Source organism: Pieris napi, chromosome 17 (assembly GCF_905475465.1).
Source record: "Pieris napi chromosome 17, ilPieNapi1.2, whole genome shotgun sequence".
Taxonomy (NCBI): Eukaryota; Metazoa; Arthropoda; class Insecta; order Lepidoptera; family Pieridae; genus Pieris; species Pieris napi.
Genome location: NC_062250.1, coordinates 7,063,446 through 7,084,264, shown reverse-complemented (window position 1 = coordinate 7,084,264; position 20,819 = coordinate 7,063,446). Strand labels below are relative to the sequence as shown.

Here is a 20,819-nt window from a genome sequence, read left to right as displayed (position 1 = left end):
AGGCATGAGCCTTCTTTTTTCAAATATAAAATAGCAACATTTTCTTGTCGCTTCGAGAATAAAGTGTGGTTGATTTATTTGTTGAAGAATTACAGAATTTGTTAGAAATGTCGACATTAGCAGCCCCTTTATCAGTTGCTGGAACGAGACATTCCGGAGCTCCAGTACGAACCCAAAATGGTAGGTGAATGTATACACTACTCTAAACAATACCCGGTGGATCACATGCATCCTTACTTATGGTTTTGATTTTCAACATTTATCTTAGAAACTCTTTTTAATGTATCCTTTTTTCAGCATTACTACTTATAAAAAGTGAAAAAATATATATTTTAATACTCCAATTGTAAAAAAATTTTCTTTTAATTATGTCTCAAATGTTAACCTAAATAATTTTTTTTCAAACCAAACATTAAAACATTTCAATTAGGGATCCTGTGTTATAATTAGATTAGACTTTTAATATTGAAGTTATTTCATCAAATGTCCTCAGTCCAGACATTTGTTTTATACCTAAGGATGTTTTCTAACTTATAAAGTAGCTCTTTTAAAATGATATAAAGAGTCATAAAATAAGTATTGGTATCCTTGTGCCTAATATAACACAAGAAATTGTACAACATAATTTTGAAAGTAATTTAATATAATGAAAAAAAATACACAAATCTAATATTTTTTACATAATTCCAGTTATGGCGGCAGCAGCAATTGCTAACATAGTAAAAAGCTCTCTTGGTCCAGTAGGATTAGACAAAATGCTTGTGGATGACATTGGAGATGTGACAGTTACTAATGATGGTGCCACTATTCTAAAGTATGTTTATAACTCAAATAATTAAATTATTACTAAGTTATAATATTAAGCTTTTTGTTAAAGAAACACATTTGTGATTTTCTTAACAATTTCAAGTATATTCTTTGATTACTTATAATATACTGATTACTTTTATATATCTATAAAACACAGTTGTTAATCAATATTACTTTATTAAAATAGTACATTTAATGAGCAACCTGCATATAAGTTGTGGTACATATGTTAATTGTTTTGTAGGATGTTAGAAGTTGAACACCCTGCCGCTAGAGTATTAGTAGAGTTAGCACAGTTGCAAGATGAAGAAGTAGGAGATGGTACCACTTCAGTTGTTATTATTGCTGCTGAATTACTAAAGGTAATTTTTTATATGTAATATTACTATTATTTTGACCTCAAAAATCTATTTTAATAATTTTACTTTTTATAGTGCTGAAACTGTCCTCCTTTTTTCTAATAGTGGTATCTGCTTTTTATAAATTTACCTAATAACTTAATAAAGAGCTTTTTAAATTAACTCCTAAGTGTAAAGATAAGAGTTAGACCAACACAATAATTTAAAAGCCCTTTTGTTGCGTAACAGAATAAGTAAAACTACAAACCTACCATGTTAACTTAACCATACATTCCATAGCCAGACAATTGAAGAACTTCACTATGTATCAGATATGACTTCTATCTCTATGGTTCCATTGGTTTTTTAACATCTATAGATTAATTTTTTTTAAACACAATTAAAGTTCTATCTACATCTTACTAGAGTCAGCACTTTAAATATTAGTTTTCCTTTTCATTTCTTTTTATTCATTCAAGCACACACATTGGTTATAGAACTTAAGTTTGTGTTCAATTTATTAATGTTTTAAATTATACTTTCAGAATGCAGATGAACTTGTAAAAAACAAGATTCATCCCACAAGCATAATCTCTGGGTACCGTCTGGCTTGCAAAGAAGCAGTAAAGTACATTCAGGACAACCTCACAGTGACTGTCGAGTCACTTGGCCGGCCATCTCTCATTAATGCAGCCAAGACTACAATGTCGTCAAAGCTTATTGGAGCGTATCCTTTTAATAAAAACATGTGCATTATAACTTGACAACTTTCCTCCGGCTCCCAAAAAAAATTTGTATTTTGCTAGAAGCTTCCGTTTCCTTCCTCAAAATATTTTTAGATACATATTTGTTTTCTGTTATTTGTGTTCACGTATGGGCGATTAGTGTTGAGTAATGAAATTTTTTTGTTCTCAATACTTTTAGAATATTAATTATTTTTTATTCTTAAATAAAGAGTACTACCTCAAAATCATAATATAATATGGGGCAAATTGGGCTACGGGACGCCTAAAAAGGGCAGTCATGGACACCCATTTAAAAAAAACCTGTAAAATTACAGTTTAATGGACATCCATTAACTATACATATATGAATACATATTTTCCAAAAAAAATTATAATAATTCTTACACGTAAATAACGAAACCTTAACACTTTATCAGTGACGCAGATTTCTTCTCAGAAATCGTAGTTGATGCTGCTCAAGCCGTCAAGACCCTCGACCCTAAAGGAAACCCCATGTATCCAATCAAAGCTGTTAATATCCTAAAGGCCCATGGGCGAAGTGCCCGGGAGAGTGTCCTAGTTAAAGGATATGCTCTTAATTGCACTGTGGCCTCTCAAGCCATGCCCAAGAAGATTTTGAATGCCAAAATCGCCTGTTTGGACTTCTCACTGCAAAAAACCAAGATGAAAATGGGTGTTCAGGTAATTTTTTTTTTTTTTTTTATAATTTTTACTGAAACCAAAACAAGAATAAAACGCCTAAAGAGAACTAAACCTTTTGTGTTCAAAAACCTAGTGTAGAGAAAGTGCAAGAGTGGTATCCCGGACATACAAATACAGTGTCTAATCATTATAGAACATTAGCTGTTAATGAACATTACCTTAGTTTAAGCTATTTATTAGTATAGTAACAACATAATATTACCTATTAGCCATAATTTGTATATGTCACCGTAAAATTGTAAACACCGTTAGATTGTAATCTATCTCGCGAGATTGTGAACTCATCGTACTGCTTACAATTTAACGTATTATTATTCAGTAGATTGTAATCTGTCGAAGTGAAACCGTAAAATTGTGAAACGGATCTCACCTCGTGCGCTGATTGGTTGAACGGAATATGCCCCGCGCTACCATATTTGTTTGTTAATTCGTTTGTTTTCGTATCTTAAATCGATTGTATATATATGTTAACGTAAAATTGTAAAAACCGTTAGATTGTAATCTATCGGTTATCGGTTATCGGTATTCGGTAGATTGTACTACACTAACTTAGTTATCATTCAAACTTCTTTGGTCAATTACAGATTAATTTTACTTCCCAACAATTTCATATAACTACCGAATAATAATACGTTAAATTGCAAGCAGTATGTTGAGTTGACAATCTTTCGACAGTTTACAATCTCGCGAGATAGATTACAATCTAACGGTTTTTACAATTTTACGGTGACATATATATATAATACAATCGATCGAAGTATATATATAGCTAGATTGTAATTCATGTAAAGTCGCACTCTTTTTTGTGAACTTTATAATTTAAAAAAAAAATATTGTTTTGTTAACCACTGAAGTATTTTCTATGTTTAAAGTAAAAAACTTTCTAATTTTTATTTTGTGACCGAAGTGACTTCATACATAGTCAAACGTTTCAGGTACTTGTATCAGACCCAGAAAAACTTGAAGCTATCCGAGCTCGTGAACTAGATATCACCAAGGAACGTCTCCAAAAAATCTTGTCTACCGGAGTAAATGTCATACTTTGCAGCGGTGGTATTGATGACCTTTGCCTCAAGTATTTCGTTGAAGCTGGAGCAATGGGAGTGAGAAGATGCAAGAAGGCGGATCTTAAGAGGATAGCTAAAGCTACCGGAGCCGCTTATTTGACTTCGCTGACGAATATGGATGGTAACTATTACAATTTAAAAAGATATTTGAATTTTATTATTTTTACATTCAATGACAGTGAACCCATTACATATGTCGTTCGACCGCCCCTTGACGTCTGATGTATTTCGTCTGACGTCTATTGCATTATTATATGTTTATAAGCTTAATTTTTTGTGTTTTTTAGATATTAAATGACCTAATAAAATGTAATGATAATTTATCAAATTTAATAGATCTTTTAAACAAAATAACACTCTAAGAGAGATCCAACATTTTTGCAATTAAATTTAACATCTATAGATATAGGAATCTATGCTATGTTTTTCTTGTTTGAACTTGTCTAAAAAAAATCATTTGAAAACATTTAACCGCCTTCCTAATAGATACAAAAAAAAATATATATTTAGTACCCGGCATCGTAGTAATAGCCTCCATTTTAATTATATTAATATATATTTACCAATTCCAAAGGTGAGGAAGTATTCGACGCCAGTATGATCGGGGAAGCTGCGGAAGTTATTCAGGAACAGATTTGTGATGATCAACTCATCTTAATCAAGGGGTATGTCTACTTTTATAATATCTTAGAAGGTCGGCGACGCACCTGCGAAAATATCTGCATATTGTAATTTAAACTGTAGAAAAATATTCTAGTTTATTATGTACAAACCGTGGATAGTGTTTTTGACTTGAAATTCTAGACATGGGTATGGAGTGTAATTTATGTGAATAAGATTTATTTCACTCGTATTACGTTGAAATACTAATTAATAATCAAATGAAAAATTACTCTAACAAAATATCAATGATTTATTTTATTGTCGACAGGATTACATTAGTAATAGTAATTAAATATGTAAATGCTAACAAAATAATTTAAAAACAGGCTTATCACACCCACTACGGGAACAAATCTTTGTATTTGTATATAATTCAAAAATAGTGAAGCACGGGAATAGCAATAAAAATTTGCGATTTTATTGCTATTCAAAGCACATAGAAAATGTTTTGATGAATGTACGAACAGAGAAAATGAATGCAAAAATCGACACGTGTCAGGCACAGGTGCCTAATTATCTTCTTGTTGATAAAATTAAATCGACAAAGAAATATATGCAATCTATCGTCAAAATCAATTTAAGGTTGTCCTCTGGTTAAAATTATTCTTAATATCTTAATATATAATATAAATTACGTGTCACGTTGTTTGTCCGCGATGGACTCCTAAACTACCGAACCGATATCAATCAAATTTGCACACCGTGTGTAGTTTGATCCAACTTAAAAGATAGGATAGCTTACATCTCAATTTATAGCCGCAATATTATTTTATTGCAAAATATTTGTTTATTATTTGATAGTCACAATTCTAACAGATGGCGCTGTGTTGAAAGTACCAACGTTTCACATAAGCTACAATTTAATGGCATAACCACCATAAAGCATGGTGGTCCCCATGATTGGTGTTCTCCTACCGTTTCCCTTGATTAGTTTGCTATTATGTAATATAACAAAAACCTTAGCCACAGCAACGCTTGGCCGGTCTGCTAGTAAGTTATATATATCCAATATTCGGCATGAATATGCCTAGATCCTTGACATGATTTTGTTACAGTCCCGTAGCTCGTACAGCAGCTTCAATAATCCTCCGTGGACCAACTGACGCTTACTGTGACGAGATGGAGCGTTCCGCCCACGACGCGTTATGTGCGGTGAGACGTGTCTTGGAGTCTGGAAAACTGGTACCTGGTGGTGGAGCGGTAGAGGCAGCCCTGTCCATATATTTGGATAACTTTGCTACAACACTGGTTAGTATAAACTGGTCCAGTTTCGCTTCTCTCCGTTTTTAATGAGTTTTGTTATGTTTAGAGATTTTTCTATATAACGTATTTTTGTGAGTCTACAAGTAAATGCCTACACAGTAAGAACTATATCACATCTAGAAAATTTAATAATGTCCATAATAAGAGCAGTGTTGGCTTAGTAGCTTTAGCGTGAGACCTTCATCCCTGAGGTCGTAGGTTCGATCCCCGGCTGTGCACCATTGGACTTTCTATGTGCGCATTTAACATTCTCTCGAACGGTGAAGGAAAACAATCGTGAGGAAACCGGTTGCCTTAAATCCAAAAAGTCAACGGCGTGTGTCAGACACAGGAGGTTGATCACCTACTTGCCTATTAGATTGACAAATGATCATGAAACAGATACAGAAATCTGAGGCCCAGACATAAATAGGTTGTAGCGTCATTGATTTATTTTTTAATAAATATATTTTTAGGGCCTTCAATTGGTTTTGCATTTATTAATTGCATTATCTTTTATTAGTCACAATAGAAAGGCACTCATGTTTCTATTGTGTTTTTATCTTGATTACACATTTAAAAGAAAATACTCTAATCAAGACATGTTTAATCATTCCAATTGATTAAATTGTATTTAAGATAAATGTTTCTTCTGCAGCAATCATGTTAACATCATTGTAGCGATAGCTAATTATAGCTAGAACAACTTGGTGGCCGATGTATATTTCTTTTTATGTATATAAAAAGAAAGGACTGTAGCCCTCCCTAGCTACAGTCCTTTCTTTTTCATAATGTTTAATTTGTGATTACAATATGACATAAAGTGTATCTAGAAGAAACCTAACAAGTAAAAAACAAAATATTTACAAAACTTTACCACAAATAATGTAATATTTATTTTATTATTTTTTAGAGTTCTCGCGAACAATTAGCGATAGCTGCGTTTGCCCAATCCTTGCTGGTAATACCGAAAACGTTAGCAGTAAATGCGGCGCGGGACGCCACAGACCTTGTTGCTAAACTGCGGGCCTATCACAACTCCTCACAGACTAAGGTACAATTTATAATATAGAAAATATTTATTTTGCTGGTACATGTCGCAATCATTTGCCTAGCTGTTTAATCAACTGGCTGAACATCTTTCAGGCCGTTTAGTTAAAAGGCTAGGATGTTAATTGAGCTCAGCTAATTAAGCTCTATAGCTTAAGTAGCTATTCAATTCTCAAGCTATATATAAAGTATAGTTAAAATTTAGCAATTGTTAAATTTAGTTAAATTTTTTATAACTAAAAAGACATTGCTTCTAAAAAAATCATAGGAAACTAGACATTATTAGAACATCATTATCTTTTTAAAAACTTTGCCATTTGCAATATTGAAGTACAATTTTTTATAATTTGCTGCTAAGTTATTTTAGTTTTTATTATTATGTTGGGCCCATAGAATTTTACTCTGAATATATTTTGGTGTGTTTCATTATTTTCTTTATAATATAAAGATAATATTTATTAATAAACATTTTTCTAGGTGGAACATGCAAACCTGAAATGGGTGGGTCTAGATCTCACTGAAGGCACTTTACGTGATAACTTAGCGGCTGGAGTCCTTGAACCCGCGATATCAAAAATAAAATCCCTAAAATTCGCCACAGAAGCAGCGATCACCATTTTACGTATTGATGACATGATTAAATTGGACCCGGAACAGAAAGGAAAGTCGTACGAGGACGCGTGCAACGCCGGAGAATTGGACTAGATTATAAAAATTAAAGTGTTAGTCAAGATATAGGATCGTATTCCATACAGATAAATATGCTTAACAAAACAACAATCAGTCATATTATATTATAAACTATTGAATGTTTGGTTCTTAACAATGTGACTTTGTATGTAAACAAAATAAAGTCCATTTATTAGTAAAGCTAAATTTAATCTTATCTATTCTTCTCTGCCTAAGGAAAGTCAGGCAGTGGTACAAATGGCTTGTACAGTCATATCACCAATAGTTAATTAGTTACTTAAATCTGTCTTGGAATGCTGATCCTAAGTTTTGACTTCAACTATTTTATTAAATTTGTACGCGTCAGCATTGCATTTTTACAATTTTTACAAAGAATAATTTTGTGTTGCTATTTTATGCTAAATTGCTCCTCATATACCAAATTAAATTAATAATTTGTTGTTTCCAGTGAATATATTGTTTAAATATTATGAACATGTTTCATATCACAAACTAAAGTATTATTAACTTTTTTATGTAATTTGCACAATATATGCTAGGTTGAACATGAAATTTTTGGAGGCCTATTTCACAAGGTGATAGAACCAATATATTATTGGTTTACGCTAAAACCCAATAGTTGGGAAATTTTGTATGTTCCGAAATATTGTAAACAATTTATTGCGTCTTATCTTATTATATAACTGGTATCTTTATTATTTTCTTAATATACTAAAAACTTAATATTTAATTCCCGAATATGATTAAGTTTGCTTTTAACATTAGTTTAAACTTCCTTAGTTCGCTAGGGCCTATTTCTGGCAGTAATAAAATAAATTACTATTTTTCTGTGTTTTTTTTTCTATTGTAATGGAAGCCATTTTATAGCATTTTATTTATACTCCTCTTTTAGCAATATAAATTACACATTTAGTACAATATATGCGCAAAACTGAAATCTGACCAGAGTTAACTAGTCAAACTAAAGTTTAGGTTTCCTAGAAAAGCGGTGCCGTTAACTAACGGCCGTAATCTAACGTTTGGTGACGTCACCCATACGTTGTCTATAAATAACATCGGAGTAGGTTTTCTAGAGAACGTTGAGTGTCACCGTAACGTCAAATAGTGGTGTTGTCATTTGCATGACGGCCGTCATAGCAGTGATAGCGGTCATAAACATTAGTTCAACGTTTTTCGCGTGTAGCGGTGCCCATATTTAATTATTAATACAATGAGTGGAAACGTGACTTGGACGAGCGAAAATGATTGTTTTTTGCATTATGTTAAAAATTAATGACGGCCGTTATTAACAACCCTAAAATGACGGCCGTTAGTTAACGGCACCGCTTTTCTAGGAAACCTAAGCTTTAGCTTAAGAAAGCAACAACAAATCGGGTATCAGCTTAAAAATGTCACTGTCAGGAGTCAGCTGATAATCCGTCACTATTTTTATGACGCGTCGATTGTCAAATGTTATGATAACAACCTTGACTTGAACCTAGTGATAAGAAATATTTTAAATATTACTTACTATATTGTTTAAAGCAATTTCTATGTTTACGCTTTCATTTAAATAAAAATATAAAGTAGGTTAATATTTTATATAAATTAAAATCGGTTACAAATGTTAGCTTTAAGAAATTTACTTGCTTTATCAATTAAAAATAAACAACATCGCGGTTCGCGAGCTTTACTTTCTTCGATAATAGCTCCAAAGGTAATCAACATTTAAGATTTTACCTTAAAATATACAAACAAAAGAGATTATCTTAGCACAAATGGTTCGTTTTATATACGAATAAGTAAAACTGAAAGAATAATATAAAGATATATTCCTAATTGTATATCTGAACTGATTACACGTTACGAAGTGGTAAGTCATTTTGAATACACGGCCTCTTCGTAGAATATGCCAAAATTCAACAAAATTTGTTCAGCAGCAAGCAGCGGCAGTAGCAAGTATCTCTAAAAAGGAGGAAACATACTGATGACAAGTATTTTATAAAATTATTTTAACATGTTTCCAAAGTAATGATTTCAAATCTATTTTAGGAAGATATTATACAAGTTGGCAAATATTCTATTAATTATGTGAGAGTTGGGAATGGACCTCACAATATTCTCTGTGCTCCTGGTGCTTTAGGCTCAATTTGGACTGACTTTAGATATCAAGTAAATGGCATTGACTATGAAAAGTTTAGTGTAGTTGCATGGGACCCACCTGGCTTTGGCAAAAGCAGACCTCCAGAAAGAGAATTCACTATCGACTTTTACCATAGAGATGCTGACATTGCTCATCAATTTATGAAGGTTTATCTTATAATAAATAGGTCTAGTCTATATAAACTCCTTGTATTACTGTGTTAAAACTGGGTTGCCTGGAAAAGGTTATTAGCATTGACTTCTGCCTGTTTTGTGTGTTTTTATTTGACAGGCTTATGAAATGTTTACAAATAAGACTATGTTCTGTACTATTATAATTATACATGTAATATTAGAAAAAATAATAATGTCGTCATTATTTTTGTTTTCAAGGAATTGAATATTCCTAAATATTCACTGCTGGGCTGGAGTGATGGTGGAATTACTAGTATGATTTTAGCTGCTAAATTCCCTGATGTTGTGCAGAAATTAGTTATCTGGGGAGCCAATTCATTTATATTGCCCAAAGAAATAGAAGCATATAAAAGTATGTACATATTAAAGTGAAAGTATGAACTATGAATATTTATTTCAGCATTTTATTGTTAAGGTGTACATAGATAAGGTCAACATAATTCTTATTAGTACCATAATAATTAGTGAAACATTTGCTTAAATAATTAATGGAGGATATTTGAACAGAGAGTAAATCCATTTGAAAATATACATAATGTGTTCAAGAGGTTTCATCCATTAATCATGTGAGGTTCTAAAAAGCAGTGTAGGGTCGTAGGATATCACAAGAGGATTGGTTGTATAGTAAAAACTATGTGCATTTATTTTTTTTGTTCAAAAAATTATTTGTAGCCTACAACTTAAGTAGGAGGAAGTGGTATTTGAAAGTTGCTCAAGCATGATTGATGTTTTAAGAAGGAACAAAAAGTCTTAGAATTACCTTTTTCAATCCTATTTGTGCCTGTTAAGCAAACACAACACTAGAGGCGAAGTTAAGTAACTTACATAAGCATTATGAGGAAAGTAATTTAAGAGTATTTTACTAATCCAGAGATAAAGGATGTCAGCACCTGGTCTACAAAAATGAGAGAGCCAATGATCGAATTGTATGGGGAAGAAAGATTTAAGTCATATTGGGCTGAATGGGTGGACACCATGGAGGCATTGTTTAAAGCAAAAGATGGCAACATTTGCTCTGATCTACTAAAAGATATCAAATGTCCAACATTCATTTTACATGGTGAAAAAGACCCATTAGTGGAAGGAGTACATGTGTCTCATTTGCATACCCATATAACTGGATCTAGGTAAGATTAAATTATTTTATACATTCAATTTGATAACCAATATAATTATTCTCTTAGAAAGAATTTGTTTATCATCTCTTCTCTAGTAAACAAAGTGGTAAGACTGTAATTTTAAGCCTCGTAAGAAATCTGAAAGAAAAGACTTAGAAGGCATGGGAGACACAAAAAAGATGATGATCTTGTCTGTTTTCGATGTTCAGTAACCTCTGAGGTGTTCTGTGTCACAAATCCAAAGTGATGAGTGTTAACCACCCAACTACATGAGTGGTATTTTTGAATGTAAAATTTTTTTTTTTTCAGGATACATTTATATCCAGAAGGAAAGCATAATATACACATTCGTTATGCAGATGATTTTAATAGACTGGTGCAAGAATTTTTACTTTTAAAGTGAAATTGTAATAGTTAAGGAAAATATATTTTTTTACAAATGAAAATATACAATTTTCTCTTTTTTATGGATTTTTTATTCTTCTAACGATTTTAAATATTATGTTCTATTAGGTATTTGTTAAAACGTATATGTTTAGTTGTTTACTGTAAAGAAAACAATACGCGCGAAAACAACGCATACGCGCAAAAAAATTATATAATTTATATTTAGAAACTCTTGAATTAGGTATGTTAAAAACCTTTTTTGACACTATCCAAAAATATAACGGAACTTTTTATTTTATACTAGCTGCCCCCGCGAACTTCGTTTCTCCTTAATGCCTAGCCTACATTTTTAGTACAATACCAACATGGAACATTCCACAGACTGTTCCCTGTTGGTATTGGTATGGTATGGTAAGAACCGAACAGAGACTGTTCGGTTTTCCGGAATGAAAATTTGGGGTGGACACCCCTTATCACTTAGAGGTTTGAAAAATAGATAGTAGCCGATTCTCAGGCTTACTGAATATGCATTAAAAAATTCATAAGAATCGGTCGAGCCGTTTTGGAGGAGTATGGGAACGAACATTGTGACACGAGAATTTTATATATTAGATAAGTACTGCATATCACAATAGTTTATAATAAAACCCTAATCTTTAGTAATTTAGTAAGATTAAAAGTTCACCATACATCCAATCAAAGGATAATAATTTTTACCCGAAATATTTTATTATTTTGACCTGCACTAGGCAGTAGGTACTGGTCTAATTGTATTATCAACAATTTCATGACATGATTAAGTCTACGATCTGGATAAGACATATGTAAAAAAATAAACTATAATATTGGTGCATTTGTTAATTTAATATTTATCAATGGCTAACCAAGTCATATGATCTATGACGTCTTCGAAATCGAAAAGAGAACATTAACTAAACTATAAATTCGGTAGGTAAGATAAAAACCAAGAAAATTCCCATATTTTAATTTTCATTTACTTCTTATAAGCATGTTTCATAAAAACAATGTACAAACATATAATTTAAAAGTTGAAATGACTCGTTTTCTGTACAAATCGACACCATGAAGTTTTGCTGCAAGTCACTCTTCTAAAATTACTTTGAAACTACAATTTGTTAGTTAAAAAAGTTGTAAAACATTGACTCATTTTTACGACATAATATTAATTTAGAGTCAGGACATCCATCTTGTTCAGTCATATGAAAAACGATATTTGAGATTCATCTTCATCATAGAGGGAGAAAACCTTAGAAATAAATCATGACTCAAATCTAAATGTTTTATGATCTTAATTGAACCTACCAATTTGTTGTGTTTGTAATAGCTAGTAATTGTAGAATTATAACAAACTTTTATGTATTGCATTTTTGAAGTAAATGTCACGACTTATTTATTACTCATAATAACCAGTTATGTTTGCTAAAGCTATTAAAATCTTTGTTGTCATAACATAAAAAAATCATTATAACTTGTAATAACTTGATGCTGTGTATATTTCTAAACCAGACTCCTGTAATTTTTTTTATTTTTTTTTTCTGCAGACAATCTTCCTGATTGAAATTCTATTACGAAACAAAAATTGACAAAAAAAGGTTTAAATACTATTGCCCTCTCCCTCTACAAAATTGTATTATTAAATCCAAAACAAAGTCAATTTCAACGTCAAATTAAGCAACAATGAGTTTCATTTTTGGGTTAATAAATATTTATTGCACGCCGTAGTGCCCTGTTAAAAACGGATCTACATTTTAGTACTTCTACGTTGAAAATATCCTAAGAGTAAAAAACGTTTACACTGAATAAGATGTAATCCCAGAAACGCGATATTATTAGTTTGATATGTTTATTAGAAAAAGGTGGGTCAGTAAAAATATTTTGAGGGTAGCTTATTTTACGTACCCTCATTTTGAATCTCTCAACGACATTAATGAGTACTAATAATTAATGAGCATAAAGTATGCTATTTTTACAAAGTTAATAATACCATTAAATCTCCCGTTTCTTGGACTACACCAATAAGGCACACAGTATGAGCTAGTCTTGTAGACAAAGGAAGCACAAAATGTATGCCTAACATTGACAGCTAAATTAATGACTTCATAAGTTAATGTTACAAGTAACAAAAATATATGGGATGCCATTTTCCTAAATGGCACACCTTATGTTTTTGTTTGTCACAACAAATATAAATATGAAATAATGTATGCATTTTGCTCTTTAGGAATTTAAGTATTACATGTAATGTTATATATTTTATTTTCCATAAGAAGTTCAGTATTGTTTAAGAATTGTATTTTTCATTAATAACATTTGTATTTAGAGTTCAGTTTTCTTTATTTTAAATATTTCAGGTATAATTTTTAAGCTTAAATTTCGTTCCATATTTTCCGAAATATTAACATTATTTAACATTTATATTAATTGGACTATAATATAAACAAACACACAAGCGAACTACTTCGATAAATACATAAGAAAATATAGTGAAACAATCTTCACATAAGCTTGTTCTTATCTCATAAATAATTTCTCTAGTTACAAAAATAGTATACAAAGAATAAACTGTTTACACGTCGGGATAATTTATGAAAATTATTAATAGAAAACTTTACGTTATTGTAAATTTATTTGCAAAGTGTGTATTATGTCATGAACATTCGCCCAATTAAAGAATTATAAAATAACTTAGCTAAAGCAAACTAATATATTAATATTTTTTTTATATTCTTTCAAATTTATCTTTGCACGATTTGATTATGCAAGGCATAAATAAGCCAATTTCACGAAATTTGAATGGTAATTATCAATTAAAAAATATTTTGTCAACTTGTGTTACAGCTAAAATCTATCCCGATTTGCATTCAGTCTATCCCATAGAACGCTAACAGCACCATAGTTACTCTATGTACTACTGTGATCCATCCGTTACATATATTACAATACTACTCTTACAAATACATAACGATACAATATTACAACATATCACCGGGATTATTAACAATACGGGTTTAAAATTACTTCAAAATACGTTACGAACGTCGAATTTTTTGACACTACCTTCATCTCCAACATTACAAAACCTTCAATGGGAAAAAACATTTGGAGACGCGCATTAGAGTTCAAGTTATAAGTCTTTCACTAAACATACACCGGCCCCTGATTATCGTTATCATCGAGATTTATTTTGTTCGTATATCCATCATCAAAGAACCTCCTAAACGTAAACTCGAAGAATCCGTGGAAGGTCTTACCATTGTCCAAAAGTTCACTGTCAGATTTATTGGAGTCGGAACTGCCAGAGTTCCGCAACTTTTCTGGATCAATCGGATCAAAGTTTGACGTATCTGTGGGATAGTCTATTCTAGGGATGTAGGGCGCTACTTGCCTTCTTAATCCCTTGTCGAAATCGATTCCCTTTAAAAAGGGATGGTTTTTAACCTCTATGGCATCTTTGCCCAGCCTCTTTTCCTGTCCAGAACATAATTTGAGGATCAAATCCTTGCTTTCGCGACAAAGATTTGCCGCGTCCGGTATATGGAGGGTACTTTCCCAATTAATCACCTGAAATTAATTTTAAAACAGCATAACAACAGTGAAAACTGGAAATCGTAAATTTATTTAATTTCTATTGTCAATATAGAAAAGTAAACAACTTTTGTAAAAACTGAACAGGGATGTATTATAGCATTGTAATAAATAATATTTTGTATATGAGACTAAAAAAAATTGTGTCAATATAATTTTTCATTAATAGTCATGTACGAGCCAAGGCTGTACATTTTGCTCTTTTGCCTGGGGGAGTATGTACGAGCCAAGGCTGTACATTTTACTCGCTCAGGCTTCCTTAGTTTTATAAGCTTAATTATTCCCTATGTAAGTACGTGTCAGGGCTCGTACATTCCGATCATCTACAACCGTGATGATTTCCTATGTAAGTACGTGCCAGGGCTCGTACATTCCGATCATCTACAACCGTGATGATTTCCTATGTAAGTACGTGCCAGGGCTCGTACATTCCGATCATCTACAACCGTGATGATTTCCTATGTAAGTACGTGCCAGGGCTCGTACATTCCGATCATCTACAACCGTGATGATTTCCTATGTAAGTACGTGCCAGGGCTCGTACATTCCAATCATCCACGAGCGTGATGTTTGTCTTATGTAAGTACGTGTCCTGGCTGTACAGTTTGATCACTTATAAGCATGACGATTTCCTACATCGTCGGAGTCACGCCCCGAGAGTATAGCCCGACGCAGGCACTCTCTTCGACTGTTACTATGCAGTCATTCGTAATTAACTAAGTCATAGGAGTTTCACCCCGGGAGCATAGCCAGACGTAGGCACTCTCTCTGTTTGTTAGATTGCACTTATTATATAGCAATTAACATAATAGTTATTATTCCGCTCATATTCTATTGTATAACGCGAGTGATAAATATAGAGTAAGTTCAAATTATTCTATTATTTCGAACCCCTGATGACCCAGGAACCGTACAAGTCATATTAAAAATACTATAAAAGTAAATGTACCTTGAGTTGTGTTTCAGCCGGAGTAGCAGCTAGAAAGGGTGGTGACCCAACTAACATCTCATACAGGATTACTCCCACTGACCACCAATCGCAAAGCTGCGTATACCCGGTTCTCTGTAGCACCTCGGGTGCTATATAATTTGGTGTCCCCACTAAAGAGTGCGCTAAACATCGCTGATGTTCCCTCTTACGTCGCCTCTCTAATGGCTTAAGCTGATGACAACGACATTCACCCATTGCACCCCATTCTCCATCCACTGGATCCATGGAGTCCTGTCGGCCGTGGTCTGTCAAAATAAATTCTAAGTATAGGCAAACAATAATAGAGAAAACATTCAAAAATCATTATCAATCGTCAAAAATCTAAGGAAGTTCTTTTATCTTTTTCGAGATCTGTCAGATTAGCAATTTTATATACAATAAAAATAACTTACCATTTCGTTGATAATATTTCGAATTATGCGTCCACCGAAACCCCGTGCACAAACCGAAGTCTGTTAGCTTGATATGTCCATCACGGTCAATCAGAATATTGTCTGGCTTTATATCTCGATGAATAAATCCCATCTTGTGTACACTCTCTACTGCACAAGTCAGTTCCGCAATATAAAATCTCGCCAGATTTGCTTCAAATATACCCAATTTTATTAGAAGTGACATTAGATCCCCACCTGGGATGTAATCCATCACAAAATATAGATTATCCTTATCTTGAAAACTGTAATAAAGCTTCACAACCCATTCATTATCTGCCTCAGCCAGTATATCACGTTCAGCTTTCACGTGCGCTACTTGATTTCTTTTCAAGACATCAGCTTTCCGAAGGGTCTTCATGGCATACAGATGACTAGTATCAATCTTTCTAACCAAAGTCACTTCACCAAATGCCCCCACACCAATATGCTTTATTTTAGTAAACATGGACTTATCCATCTTCGCACGCTTCAACCGAATGTAATTAGACTCTTTTTGAGATAGCATCTTCCTCATTTGATCCTGAGCTTCAGCACTGAGACCTATTTTGGTCATTTCCTTTTCCAATTGCATTTTTCGATATGTCCTTTGTTTATATGACTTGAGAATGTTTTCAACATGCTGCTCCATAAAGAATTTGAATGCTTGAGGAGAATAATTTCTAACTTTACAATCTCTTCTTTCATCTTCCTTTTCTTTGCTGATATTCTTTCTTTCTGGAATAGGTGAATGATGACGAATCTTTTCCGGATCCTTTGATCGACGGTTGGTCGAACCATTTGCGCTTTTATCTGAGCCGCAAGCGCTATCTTTTAATAGATTACATGTTTGATTGGGACACTTGAGTTCCATTTGCTCATTGTTCGAAAATTTCTTGTGTAATGGTGAGTGGTGGGAATTGACAGTTGCTGTATTATCAATTTGGTTGCCATAAGGAGGTGGCGGAACTGGGTTCATTCCTCTTTGTACGGCTAGGGCTTGCATCGTTATAGCGTAGCTCGGCGGTTCAGTCGTTGGTATAGTGGGAGTAGTAGCGGTTGGTATTGGAGGTGTGGAGCCAGGTGAAGATGGCTTTGGAGCTAACGGATAACTAGGAGGAGTTTGCGATTGTTTTTGCTGTATAGAGCTAGCATATGACGGCGGCGGGGGTTGGACGACAGAGCTGGCCACAGGGGGTGGGGCTACCGGGGCAATGGCAGTCTGAAGAACTGGTTTTTGTACTTGCGTACTCTTTACGGATTGCATTATAATAGGGGGTTGGACGGCTTGTCTCGCTGTCCACGCCTGGATAGGCGTAGGGCGAGTCATGCCCGACGCTGAACCGGTCGATTGCGTGACCGTAATCGGACTCGGCGAGCCAGCTGACGTACCTCCTGAATATATTCCTGACGACGGACTCTTTCGGTAATCTTGAGATTGTGTAGGGCTCTGCCTGTTTTGCATAGATACTGAGTAGGGAGGCGGCGGGGGAACGCCCGTTAAAGGGTACGGAGGTGGCAGTTCTGTAGTAGTTTGATAAATACTTAAAGCTTGTATTTGTTGGGACAACTGTTGTTGGACTTGTGGACCATTTTGAACTATCATTGGCTGCCGCGCAGAGGGTGTCGGTGCCCCTGAGGCTACAGGGCTTGTGCCTCTGGCGGGAGGCAAAGGTGGAGCAGGTGATATTCGCTTCATGTACTGATGTACCGCCGGCGGTACTGGCGGTGTCGACGGACATCTTGGTGGCGGCGGAGGCGGAGGTTCTGAGAATCCTGACGGCGAATACTGCCTGCTTAACTTTTCATGAGGCAAAGGCGGTCCATCTGACTGTCTTGGACTATCAGACCGAGAACTTCCCGCTCCTGAATCTAATGCAGGACTGCCTCTATGAAGATTAATTTCTCTCTCCAAACTAGGTTTCCTTATAAGCTTAGTACTTAAAGCACTTAAGTTTGACGACTTTAAGACACCATTAAGGGGTTCCTGCTTTTTTGATAAATAATCAAGGGCTGCATCAAACCGTCCACCAGCATATTTTAATGCTTTAACAGCTGGGTCCTGAAAAAAAAAATTTATTAATTATGGCAGTCAACAGGAAAACATACACTAAGTTTTACTACAGATATTTTATTCATATTTTGGTGGTTTGGATTTGGATGGATTAGCAGAAAGTAATATATTATTTAAAAAAACAAACTATTCGTTTTAAATTTAAATAAAATACTACTGGTTTAATCCGTAATCTGTTTTCTTACTATTTCACATGTGATTTAATTCTTAAAACTGGCAACCATACAAAAATTATAAAAGTGGAAAATTATAAGCAAAAAAGCAACATTTATTTTTCACAATTTTAATTTTAAGGCTCACCTTTAAGCATACTTAAAGGTGAGCCTTAAAATTAAAATTAGTTAGTTAGTAGCAAATTGTTATTACTATGCTCCTTATGAGGATATTATATAATTAAATAATAAACAAAATATATCTATTCCATTTGCGTGAAAAAAATAATTATTTTAATAAATATTAGGAAGGTATATAAATGTCTCATATTATATTTAAGTTGTCTTAAACATAGTCCACAATACTTTATTAACAAAATAACAATTATGGAGCAGTTTAAAATGTGTAATTACTGTGGTACCTAAATCACATTAGTTAAACCTAAAACTACTTATAACTGCATATAATGTGTTTGTTTATTTATAATAATTAAATAAATGCTAATTACCTGATGATTTTTTAATTGGATTTAAACTAGCACTATGATTAATACCTTTATGTAACTATTCTGAAATATTTAATTTTTTAATACTAAAAACAAGAAAAAGTAAATTTTTCAAAAGCTATAGAAACAAAATGCACAGAATTGGTAACAACAAACCTTCAACCCAATACAATTATTATCCCTTTTAGACAATATAACATATAAGCTAAATCATAAAAACACAAGAACCAAACTATGCATATACAAAAGTCAATAAAATAGAAAACATACCTCATCATAACCCAAAGCAATGAGCTGATTAAGTGACTGAGGCAATACATTCAAATCCTTATCTAGCCCATTGCCTGAGGAGGAACTGAATCCAGAGCTCACTCCTGAGCTTACAGTGCTAGCTGCGGATGAGCCAGGTGGCTCTAAGCTCCCAATATTAGCAAACGGGAGTAATGAGTTTCTTATCTCGGCAAGCGCTTTTTGGTTGTACCCTGAGGTGCGCGTAGCCGGCTTGCCGGGCGCCGGCGGGTTCATGGCGCCCGCGCCCGAGCGCCTCACCTCTCACCCCACCCCTCCCATCACATGAACACCTCTCGCACATAAACATTCACTGTTCGCATTCTAACTTTAATTGTCTTTTTTAGATATCTGCAATACAAGATAGTTCCAACACAATTACACTTCCTTGCCAATGTTACACTAGTTTAACATGGTAAAGTGCATCACGGAAGTATCTGAAAATTAAAAACACAAATTAAAACATACATGCATATTGTTAGCACTCACTTATTTAAATTTACAAAATAAATGGGCAAGTTTGTTTGTTATGTTTTCATGCTTGTAGCTTCTGATAAATACCATCTCAAAGATGGAAACATTACTTATACTTCCATCTCAATTACTTCGTTTCTATACAAATTAGGCACCAGATAGCAATATTATCAATATGTCCAATGGGTTATCGTCAAGAAGTTTTGATTGGTTACAAATCGCGATTTACAACTCTCATTTAACAAACACAAATATTCCAACAGTAATTTGCTCTATTTACAAACAAATAATTAATAACAAAAGTCGGTACAAAAGTTACAAATACCCTTCAGTGACTAGTTACCAGGCGCAGGCACAATTTTTAGAATATTCATTAGGTATGAAACGAACTGACAGAATGCTTTGGAATGCCAAAAATAAGTCGGTTTACTTTTACTTATTTGACTTGCAGTAACTTGCTAATAAAAGATGAGCATTTTATACCTTTAGTTTGTTTAGTTCCTGTGAATCCAAATAGGAATCCTAGACGTCATAATACCATAAAATAAAAATTATATTAGAGTGCTCTCACATTACCGATGACTTCTTTTTTATACCACCAAATAACAATTCTAGAGTATGTTCACATGTACATCTTACACTGGTAAATATAACAATTAACCGTTTTATTATGCTTTTGAATAAATCCAATTACGAAAACAAAGAACTCTAAAACACAGACATGCAAGTTGGCAAACCATACAAAGCGACCATTTTGAAGAATTACCACATTCCATAGTGTCTTGCCAAAGATACGCCAAAGTGACATTTACGATAAATATTGTCCATTTTACCGATTTTTATATTTTAAGAAAACTAATCATTACATAATTAAATTGTTATTAAAGTCCATTTATTTATTATTGAATATACATTAAAACTCCAGGTAGGGTGGGTAACTATTTTATTACTTAAATTGAACCTTGTATATATAATATAGCGTTGCTGGATAATCGGTGTTAAAAGATCAAATATAAACTACAGATTATTTACTATAAGTTACACTTTATACTATTGTCCTTCAAACTTACATTTAATTTATCATGATGATATTAATTTATCCCTAAAGAGAAAATTTAATTAATCAATATACATAATCAAGTCACACGTACTCAGTCAACGCTCAATAGTTTATCCGTTATTTTGTCTC

The 20,819-nt window shown here is 33.3% G+C and overlaps 3 protein-coding genes across 4 annotated transcripts; 2 read left to right on the top strand and 1 right to left on the bottom strand.

Annotated features, from left to right (window-relative positions):
• Nucleotides 1–13: 13 nt before the first annotated feature.
• Nucleotides 14–7,387, top strand: LOC125058027 (T-complex protein 1 subunit alpha). Its single transcript, XM_047662027.1, has 10 exons — nucleotides 14–180; nucleotides 691–814; nucleotides 1,055–1,172; nucleotides 1,694–1,875; nucleotides 2,311–2,575; nucleotides 3,532–3,784; nucleotides 4,238–4,328; nucleotides 5,382–5,574; nucleotides 6,482–6,622; nucleotides 7,096–7,387. Exons 1-10 carry the CDS (start codon nucleotides 108–110, stop codon nucleotides 7,321–7,323), a joined length of 1,668 nt encoding a protein of 555 aa, XP_047517983.1. The 5' UTR covers nucleotides 14–107; the 3' UTR covers nucleotides 7,324–7,387.
• A 1,382-nt stretch (nucleotides 7,388–8,769) lies between these two features.
• Nucleotides 8,770–11,207, top strand: LOC125058028 (valacyclovir hydrolase). Of its 2 annotated transcripts, none has more exons than XM_047662029.1 (5): nucleotides 8,770–9,004; nucleotides 9,340–9,597; nucleotides 9,823–9,976; nucleotides 10,496–10,751; nucleotides 11,052–11,207. In XM_047662029.1, exons 1-5 carry the CDS (start codon nucleotides 8,912–8,914, stop codon nucleotides 11,143–11,145), a joined length of 855 nt encoding a protein of 284 aa, XP_047517985.1. In that variant the 5' UTR covers nucleotides 8,770–8,911; the 3' UTR covers nucleotides 11,146–11,207. The 2 variants fall into 2 exon arrangements, with proteins under 2 accessions (XP_047517985.1, XP_047517986.1); XM_047662030.1 differs by lacking the exon at nucleotides 8,770–9,004 and adding an exon at nucleotides 9,014–9,160.
• An 891-nt stretch (nucleotides 11,208–12,098) lies between these two features.
• LOC125058026 (serine/threonine-protein kinase Warts) lies at nucleotides 12,099–20,412 on the bottom strand. Its single transcript, XM_047662026.1, has 5 exons — nucleotides 20,114–20,412; nucleotides 19,139–19,593; nucleotides 16,119–18,198; nucleotides 15,685–15,971; nucleotides 12,099–14,711 (listed from the first exon to the last, which is right to left on the bottom strand). Exons 2-5 carry the CDS (start codon nucleotides 19,391–19,393, stop codon nucleotides 14,289–14,291), a joined length of 3,045 nt encoding a protein of 1,014 aa, XP_047517982.1. The 5' UTR covers nucleotides 19,394–19,593; nucleotides 20,114–20,412; the 3' UTR covers nucleotides 12,099–14,288.
• Between the last annotated feature and the right edge of the window lie 407 nt (nucleotides 20,413–20,819).

Excerpts from the sequence above, each read along its gene's own strand:
- LOC125058027 (XM_047662027.1), top strand. The coding sequence starts at position 108 with ATGTCGACATTAGCAGCCCCTTTATCAGTTGCTGGAACGAGACATTCC. Across the intron at positions 815-1,054 it reads GATGGTGCCACTATTCTAAA|GATGTTAGAAGTTGAACACC; the intron begins GTATGTTTATAA and ends ATTGTTTTGTAG. Across the intron at positions 1,876-2,310 it reads TCGTCAAAGCTTATTGGAGC|TGACGCAGATTTCTTCTCAG; the intron begins GTATCCTTTTAA and ends ACACTTTATCAG.
- LOC125058028 (XM_047662029.1), top strand. The coding sequence starts at position 8,912 with ATGTTAGCTTTAAGAAATTTACTTGCTTTATCAATTAAAAATAAACAA. Across the intron at positions 9,977-10,495 it reads AGAAATAGAAGCATATAAAA|AGATAAAGGATGTCAGCACC; the intron begins GTATGTACATAT and ends TTACTAATCCAG. Across the intron at positions 10,752-11,051 it reads ACCCATATAACTGGATCTAG|GATACATTTATATCCAGAAG; the intron begins GTAAGATTAAAT and ends TTTTTTTTTCAG.
- LOC125058026 (XM_047662026.1), bottom strand. The coding sequence starts at position 19,393 with ATGAACCCGCCGGCGCCCGGCAAGCCGGCTACGCGCACCTCAGGGTAC. Across the intron at positions 15,972-16,118 it reads GAAATATTATCAACGAAATG|ACCACGGCCGACAGGACTCC; the intron begins GTAAGTTATTTT and ends TTATTTTGACAG. Across the intron at positions 14,712-15,684 it reads CGGCTGAAACACAACTCAAG|GTGATTAATTGGGAAAGTAC; the intron begins GTACATTTACTT and ends AATTAATTTCAG.